Source organism: Drosophila guanche, unplaced genomic scaffold (genome assembly GCF_900245975.1).
Source record: "Drosophila guanche unplaced genomic scaffold, DGUA_6, whole genome shotgun sequence".
NCBI classification, from domain to species: domain Eukaryota; kingdom Metazoa; phylum Arthropoda; class Insecta; order Diptera; family Drosophilidae; genus Drosophila; species Drosophila guanche.
In genome coordinates this window covers 2,669,459-2,678,616 of record NW_022995755.1, presented here as the reverse complement: position 1 = coordinate 2,678,616, position 9,158 = coordinate 2,669,459, and the positions used below count along the sequence as shown (strand labels likewise).

The 9,158-nt window shown below is 40.7% G+C and overlaps 1 protein-coding gene across 2 annotated transcripts; it reads right to left on the bottom strand.

Moving 5' to 3' along the window:
• Nucleotides 1-1,132: 1,132 nt before the first annotated feature.
• On the bottom strand, nucleotides 1,133-8,432 carry LOC117589483 (progestin and adipoQ receptor family member 3). Of its 2 annotated transcripts, XM_034281444.1 has the most exons (6): nucleotides 8,298-8,432; nucleotides 7,443-7,576; nucleotides 3,367-3,510; nucleotides 2,339-2,443; nucleotides 1,794-2,267; nucleotides 1,133-1,729 (listed from the first exon to the last, which is right to left on the bottom strand). In XM_034281444.1, exons 2-6 carry the CDS (start codon nucleotides 7,566-7,568, stop codon nucleotides 1,499-1,501), a joined length of 1,080 nt encoding a protein of 359 aa, XP_034137335.1. In that variant the 5' UTR covers nucleotides 7,569-7,576; nucleotides 8,298-8,432; the 3' UTR covers nucleotides 1,133-1,498. The 2 variants fall into 2 exon arrangements, with proteins under 2 accessions (XP_034137335.1, XP_034137336.1); XM_034281445.1 differs by lacking the exons at nucleotides 7,443-7,576; nucleotides 8,298-8,432 and adding an exon at nucleotides 5,194-5,490.
• Between the last annotated feature and the right edge of the window lie 726 nt (nucleotides 8,433-9,158).

The window sequence follows — 9,158 nt, the reverse complement described above, 5'->3', positions numbered from 1 at the left end:
TATGTTCGATATTTATTGATGAGTGTTCCTATCGATGATTGTTCATAAGGGGATGCAAGGTGTTGCATTAATAATGTTTTTATAATATAAACAATATGATGCTTAATTTAAAAGTGTGGTCTGAATTAATCAACTGTGTTTCGATTCACAACTTATGGCTGGTATATAAGTATTTTCATTAAGGGCAATATTCTTGTGACCGGATATCCAGTGCACAATAAAGTTGCTCGTGAAGAAATTTTCCATTTGGAGGTGGATTTCGTCAGTTAGGGATGAATTTGATTCATTGCTCCAATGTTGATAGGGTAATATAAGATACCCATACTATTTCCACTATCGATTGTAGCCACTATCGATGTTTTCCCAGCCTCAGTTTCCAGCGGAACTATTGATCAAATATAACAAAATATACTTTCCCAATTTAAAAATATACCGTACATCTAAAACCATTTCTTCGACATTGATCTTCTGTTTAATATTACCAGCTGGTTAGTACTCTCAGTTCTCAAAATGTAATTTTACTCGAATCATCATTCAATTTTCCACAGGACTGCCTAGTTTTTATGACTTATCTTAATTGGATTCATTACAAAATAAGATTAAAATTAAAATCGTAACCAACAAAATATTTACTTGTGTGGGAATGAAATTTTACGTAAATTGTACATGTCAATTACATACTATGTAATAACGTAAGTCTGCATGAAAAGAAACGTAAGTGAGAATGTACGTTTTAACTAAAATGTATTGACCGCTTTTTAGTTTTCTATAGTTTGGGCATCTTTAGTCAATATTAACAAAAAAGTTTTAAGTTGATTTTAAACATCAGTAATTACTTCCGCAGCATGATGACAAAACCGGGTCGATTACAATTTATAAATTTCGATACAATTTATCGCTTTGACTCTTTTATGCGTATCAACAATGAGTTTTTGGCGGTTTTGTATTATTTTTCAGTGAAAATGTAATTTCTGCCGTTATTGATTGATTGTTCGTAATTTTAATCTTAGATTTCAAACACAGTTTTGTGAGCAGTTGAGCTTAATTTAAATAATCGAAGTTCCATCTCTTTTTGTACCATTTGCACCCCGAAAATTAAGCCCTGACGACAATTAAAAGATACTCTGAAATGTTTTGTACTTTCAATATTGTATTTGCCTTTAAAGTAATTGTAAAAATTGAGTCAACTAGACTAACACAGCTTCAGCTCAAGGCACATGCAATTTCCAAAAAAAAAGAAGAAGAACGAAAACATTGTTAAAGGAAATCAAAGACACCAAAAAACTTCCGCCGCTCCGCTCGTGCAGTGCCGACTGACTCATGGATAGACTAACACGAAACCCTAACTAAACAGTAAGCTAAACATAAATTAATCATATCGGTCAACAACTACAACTAAATATTAGTTATTATGCAGATATAGAGTGCTCCATAAGCTATTTACACTAGGCGTAATAGTAACAGAGTCCCGCTGCCCAGGCCAAGCCGAGAACTCTCCTCAGGAGAGGATCGGCGCACTGCAGCCGTTGTTCAGGCGGTACTCGGCGTACACCAGGCCGGTGTTGTGCCAGTGGTAGAAGGCGGCCACGATGATCAGGTGCCACCAGTTGTGCGAGTGTCCCACAAAGTCCACCTTGCCCGTGAACCAGCGCTCGGGTATCTTGGCCGCATAAAACACAAAGGCGATGAGGCACAGCAGATACATGATCACAATGCGGGGCGCCATCAGCTGAAAGGCATCAACTCAGATGAGTATATTTGTCTGGAAAGAACCAAAGCGGGCGTGAACTCACCCTAACCAACTCATTCTCCAATCCACCCATGGCGACGGCCCAGTGGCCCAGAGGAATGACACCGTAGGCGGACCACAGCAGCAGCACTGCCACTTTGGCGTTCATGGAGACATTCAGTTTGGGTATCTGCACAGCGATGGCCAGACCAAACATGCCCATGGCAATGGTCGAGTAGAGGGTGCGCAGAAACGTGTGGCACCAGAAGGCGTAGTACATGCCGCTTATATAGATGGCCACCAGGGAGAGGGATATGCCCAGGAAATCGACTGAAAGGAATAGCTCATAGTGCTCCTCCGACTTGCACGAGAATATGTGATATATGGCGGACATCAGCATGCACAGGCAGAAGCAGACCAGCAGACAGACGACCAGCACCTGATCGGTCAATGAGGCGTGGATGCGCAGGAACTGAAAGTCAAAAATCGTCAGGGCAATGAACAGTATGCACCCAGCCAGATGGCTCCAGATATTGATCTGCAAACACACACAAAAAACAAATTTAAATTCAAATTAAAAGCTCTGTTCTGGTGCGGGGGGGAACTCACCGTCTCGTTGGTCCACCAGAAAATGCTCTGCAGGCACAGCTTGTTGGAGAGGAATGTACGGTAGCCGCGTCGGATGTACGGATTGAACTTCAGATGGCTGGGGGCCTACAACAGCACAGATCAAATACCAATTGAATATTGCAAATAAAAAAAGAAAACATTTCTCCAACGCACAATAATAAATGCAAATCAAATGCGCCACACGAATCGAGAACACAGAATAGAAATTGGAAGCAACTTTTTTGTGTGCCTCTGGCAGCCTGCCCAGAAAATCTACAAATTCTGTTCATGGTTCAATTTAAAATAAATTAAATTAATTGATTTAATTGCAGCAACTATCAACCTTTTAGTGGTACATTAAATGAAATGGCCATCAGTTGCAGCAACTGTATTTCTATTTATTTTTTACGGGCAGGTATCTTTGATATTCAGATTTATCCTTGAGGTCTTTCCCCACTATCAAAATATTCGAGTTTTTTACCACAGATTGCGATAGTCAGCCAAACAAACAGTTGCTTCTTTTTGTATTTGTATATTTAATGGTACGTGTGCGTACGCTTATTGTTGCCACTGTTCAATGTTGCTGTTGTGGCTTTGCGACCTTGATTCAGTTGGGTTTTTGGTTTGTTTAATTGTATTATTTTGCAATTTCTGCCAGCCAAGTGGCGGGTTTCACATTTTTAGGCGTTTTCATAGGCATTTTCAGATAGCGATCGCAAATTGTTTAGGCACACACCACAGACCAAAAGACCAACCGATACTTGATTTATAACAATACTCGTCGCATGTTTAATGCATGTAAACTGAATGCCAAAAAAAAGAAGAAATATAAAAAATGGTTGATGGCTGAGAGAGGGTTCGATTTTGCCCCTGACCGGGTGCCGCGCCTGTTGACAGTGCGCCAAAAACAATTTGCGATCAATTAACATTCAGTGTGCGCGACAATTGATGCCAAATTGACCCCCAAGACATTGTTACGACTCAAAGCGAGGAGGATAGTTTCGTTGTGTTAGTTTCATTTCACTCACATCATCGAAGTTGCAGAGCCATTTGAATTTGGACAGCTTCTCATCGTAGTTGGGTCCATGTCCAAGTACATTTGGCTCTTCGTTGGACGGAAACTGATGCGATGCGTCCGTCTCCGTGGCTGACCCCACCAGTTGGCCATCAAGCTGAAAACAGATTAGCAGAGAAATACTATCAGTATTATTAGTTTTCCGGCTCATTCGATATGAATTGAGGACGCCGCAGATACGACTATTCTTCCGCCTTTTGAGTGGACCCAGACACAGACACAGACCCTGGCAACTGGCAAACTATTTTATATTTAGCCATGCAAAAACTGCAGGGTATAATTGATTTGTTTGCACCTTTTATTCGTATTTATGGGGCTGTTGTTTTGTTTCACACAACAATACATTGTACATAGTACACTATTTTATAGCCAAAGTTTGGGTCAAGTACAGACGGGACACTCTCAAGTCAACTTTTATGTATTTCAAATTAAGAATTAGAATAGAAGATCCTTAAACTATAACTCCCTGAAGCTGCAGTTTACAAATAATTGTTTGTTGTTGCAGATTTTATTTATTGCGTGCTTTGTGCTTTGTGTTTTCTGCGGTTCCTAATGTTGTTTCTGGTTTGGTTTGTAAACAACAACAACCAACTGGCGCGGGTGTCATAATATCCATTGCGAAATTGCAATACCAAAAAACCATAACAACAACAGCTACAGCAGCACCAACAGCACCATAAACAAATAGAAATAGCAATAACAAAAATGAAAGCCACTGCCGAAAGGGGGCTTGACTGTAATTTGTGTATACAGTTTCTACTTAAACGACTAATGCACATTTCGAATACCAACAAAAAACAACAAAGTGCAAGTGTGGGAGCTGTGGCTGTAGCCGTCTCTCTCTGTGTAAGTGCAAGTGCTTTATCCATTTCATTTCGATGACGTATTGTTTACATCCCGTAAGTACATATCTCTGTGTATGCATTCTTTAGAGAGCTTTTTTGTGCACTTGTCCGCCTCTAATCAGGTGGGCGAGCCCATAAACGGTTCAACTGTACTACACCCAATGGGAAATGTTGGTACAGTCTGTACAGTCTATGCGCGTGTCGCGCATGAAATAAACGGGAAACGTTATAATTTCTTGCTTATTTTTTGCAGGACTTTCGAATGGAATATTTTATGTAATGTTAGCTTAAAAACAATTTTTTAAGACTGTAGTACTTTTTTTAATTCATAAATAATTATAGCAGTCTATTGACTGATTGAAATGAACACAATTTTAGGAATGGATCACATTAATTTCACACAACAATTTCATTATCAAATTTGATGATTTGAAATCTGCATTTCATTTTGGATGCCACCGTCACTTCTTATTATTCGAAACTAAAAATAGGCATATTGGGGAAAAAACAAAAATATCCACACTTCAACATGGCATTTATATAAAAATCATTTCAATGTAATGTTGTTTGTAAGCTATCACCAACATTTTCGCTTGAGTGTAAACGGTCAGTGCCGAAAACAGCTGCATCTGGAGAGGTTTGGATTAGTGCATAGAGCGGTGGGGAGGACAAGGTGCTTAAACAACTTGACACCGGGCAATTTCAATTTTGACCAAACAAACACCGCCACATATCGAAAATCCCGAGAGATTAACTAACATAACATTGTTGCATAGTTAATTGTCGGCAAATAGAACCTAATGGAATGCACCGATATCGACAAACAGGATGTGCATTTAATTCCCCATTGACGTACTTTCGTTACGTGTGTTCCAGTGCACAACAAACACTTCAATTTACAGATTTATCTATTTATTTGTTGGGCTATAGCTTACATCTGTCTTTTCGCAGCGCTTCAAATTGGTTGTGGTTGTTGCTGTGGTTGTTGTGGTGATAATAGTTGATTCCATTTTTCAGTTATTATCACTTAAATCACTTTGGTTATAAGAATGTATTTGTTTTGCCCTTTTTCGTCGAGTCTTGGGCTCAATATTTCACTAGATTTTTCTCAATATTTCCACAAGTTGGGATTAAACGTTTTTTAAAGTGGTTCGCGCCTCCTTAAGGAAGTATCTTTACATTTCCAACTGAAGCGCAGAACTTGCATAAACCGTTGCGTTCGCTTTCCAGCTGGCAACTAAAACCCGCCAATATCCAATGTGTGTGGCCAACAGAAATCGTAAAAGCGCTCAGCAAAAGCCCCCAACAAGCTTTGGGGCTACAGCATCTGAGAGATACAACGATACTCGCAGATGGGCGATTGCAGAATATTTTTTGTGAGAGTCGTAAAAGCTGTTTGTTCCCGCTTTCCATGTGCTTGGGCAATCGCATCGATGCGATGCTGTAGAGGTGGGGACAGCGACGACACTTATGCCGAAATTATGCGAAATTTCATTGCTGATGAGAGCTTTCATCTCTTGTGCAAGCGGCCTATTTTCGGTCAAGCCGAATGTTGATGGTAGCATACGCTGCAGAGCACCCCCCAAAATTATATAACAGATCAAGTCGGACCGAAGCCATATCCACATTGATCACGCTCACGAGCACTTACGGATAGGCAGATCTCTTGACAACTAATCGCCAATATTTTGTTTACTTTATCGCAATCAATTGGGGTTTAGAATTTAATTCTTTAAACATTCGCAGATTGGCTTGACATTTCCGGGAAATCACAATGTGTACAGACTGTCTGGAAAAATAGGTGCAACCCGACGCTTAATACAACATTTCGTAATAAATGTTTATGTTGTAATTTGAATATGCAGGGTATAAGAGTCCTCGATCAGTGTCAACGAAGTATGGCACGTTCACCTGTTCATTGAGAACAATTTGTAAACAAAGTTGCATAAGTTTCCGCCCTCGGGCTTGAGCTTTTCTCTCCGTTGTAATTGCTTACACGAGCTTAAAATACGGATGCGGGATTTGTTTGTAAGCGCATGCGAGATGAAAACCAGTTTTGCCTTTCGTTGAACTTCAGAGGAATTCCGCGCGAGTTGAGGGCTTTCGCAATATGTAAACATAATGCATAACCAGATATCGGTGTGTGGTAAGCTCTAATCGGTCACAAGCAAGAGCTCCCTCACCCTCTGTGTCCACAACCATAATTGAGGCTCAGCCCGACCTTGACTCCAATCGCTCGAAGCCGTCTAGTGCGCCAGCCCTGGGGGCCCTGACGATGGCAAAAATAGCGTACTCTGCGACTTTTGTTTAAGGTTAGCCAGCTCGCTCGCGACCCAATGAGCTTTCGCTTCGCCATTCCCCCCCACCCGGTTGGCTTTTGTCGTCAGCTGGCAGCGCAGCACTGATTGACGCAGACGCTCGCAATGCTCGATGCACGTGTCGTTTCGTTTCGTCACAGGTGCAAAGAGGTGTGGGGGACTCACGTATGGGTAGTGTTATGAAGCCTCCGATATTATTTTAACATACAAATGCATAAATATACTATGCGCAGATTTTTCCATATTTAAATATGTAAATTAAAAATAAATGTAAATTTCTGTACGGCTCATTTGCTCAAAGTTATCTTAATATTTTAATCATTTTATTTTAATAATAAAATAAGAAGTTATTCTCTTTTTTATGTACGTTTGCATTCACATACACATGTATGTATTTAAATATTTACATATGCATGTAGAGAAGTTCCTTTTAATGTTAGATTATTTTTCTCAGCAATGAAGTCGAATAAATCTAAATTTTGCTAAGATAATTTTGTTCGTATAAAAGCGCTGACAATGCTGATAAAATCGAGATGTCTGTGCAATCTAGTTGACGCTGCAGATTTGCAATTTAAACTCATAAAAAACCTTTTAAGCCCAGAAAAACAGAAGCTGAAAATTGAGCTGTAAGCTGAGGCTGTAATTTTAAATTCTTCACCGATTAATGTTGAATAACATTCATAAGAAAGCAAGCAAAACTTTCAACAGCATTTGAATTGTATTATATAACAAAGAAAAACTTGCAAGACATTTCAGCATCTCCCCTCAGGCCCGGTCGATCCGCTCCTGCCTGAACTTTGGACCCACTCTCCTCTTTCTGCTGTCTTCTCAGCGAAACGAAGCTCTCGCACTATCACTGTACTCACCCAGCAGCCACTATCAGCGACACCATCCTTTGCTGCCAACTGGCGAATGTAGCACATTGACTCGGCGACACTGAGGCACTGCGTCTCGGCGTCTTCCTCGAGGCTATCATGCGGGCGAGGACTCATGTCGAAGCCTGGACATGAAATGGATAGAGTTTACAGTTGATTAGAAATCGTGTGTCCGTGCAAACATTTAGTTTACGTTTCTGGTTTCATTGGCAAACATATGTTTGCTGGGGACCGGCACCGGCATGTGGCATGTGGCATGTGGGCTCCCGTTCGCGAAACAGCGCGAAAATCGAGACGGGCTCCTAAATAAACGACACTTGGGCTGGATGGGGTGCTAAGTGAAGAAGCGCTCTCTCTGTAGACTGTTGCCATGTTGGAGTCAACATATGTATGTAGAAAGTGGCTCTCTCACTGGTCTCTGCTGTCTCTTTCTCTCTGTTTTCTTTGAAGCTTGGCCTGACAACTGAGGTTAAGCACTGCTTAAACGAGGCAGCCAGTTCTCCTCTGCCTAGAATGCCTCCTTGCTTGACTCCAAAGCCAAATATACACACCTGAACTGAGGCAAATGCATTGCAAGGCAAATTAATTCAATTAATTCAAATTTACAATTGCACTTTTGTGTGCTTTCATGCTTTCTCTCTGTCTGTCTTTCCCACTTGCTCTTACTCCCAAAACTGTTTGCATAACCAAAAATTTCTAAAGACAATTTTTAGGTCGATCTCTTGCTGTGGCTCTTCTCTCATCTCCCTTTCTCTCTTCGGTAATTGAATGATATAAAAAGCACGTGCACAACGCGTCCATCGCAGTGTATAAGAAAAAATAAAAATTCAATTGATTTTGAATTACTTTTATGGGAATTCCACACGGATTTTCAATTCGCTGACAATGTTCTCGCGAACCTCTCGACGCGCGGAAAAAAAATTAACTGAAACTCAAAATCCGCACTGTCCCCACCGAATGCTTTCTGTTTGTCGCCGTGCCAGCCAGCTCCAAAGCGGCCAAACCAACGCCGAAGAGAGCAGACCTCAAGAGAGTGAACGCAAGAGCGCGAGAGAGGCCATGAAAGCTCCACGAAACTTTGACGGTGCTCTTCAGCAAGAGCGAAAGCATGGTTGTTGTTGTTTTAATCGAATCTTTTGAATTGATGATGATGCAAATTAAGCATGCTGTAACCATCCATCTCGCTCGCTCTCTGTGTTCTTTGTATGTCGGTTTTGCATCAGTGACCACGACTGCCAATGCCCTTCACATTGACCGACTCGAGCATCTATCTACCCGATCACGACTTCAATAATCCATTTGGGGGGGTTATTTGATTGGCAACATTTTTGACCTACGAAAGCTGCTGCTCTGATGGGGCTTTTGACGCGTTTCTGTGACAGCCATTTCCAGCACGAGAGCTTTTAAGCGGCTTATTTTAAAGTTCGAGCGATCTCGGCCTATATACAAATGTTACGCTCGTTTAGACACACACAAATTGGAGCACTTAATAAACTTATAAAAATAATCTTATTGACGAGTTTTATATCTAGCGCATAGAAATAGCACCTTGCAACATTTTACGCACTTTCTGAGACAGTTCTAGTATGCCAAATTGAACACATCTACTAATTTTGTTGAAAAAAGCATTTGCTTGCAAAGAATTACTTTTCATTGTAGCATTTGGGTCTTCCTCGTTACGTTTCTTATTATTATTAACTTAGCACT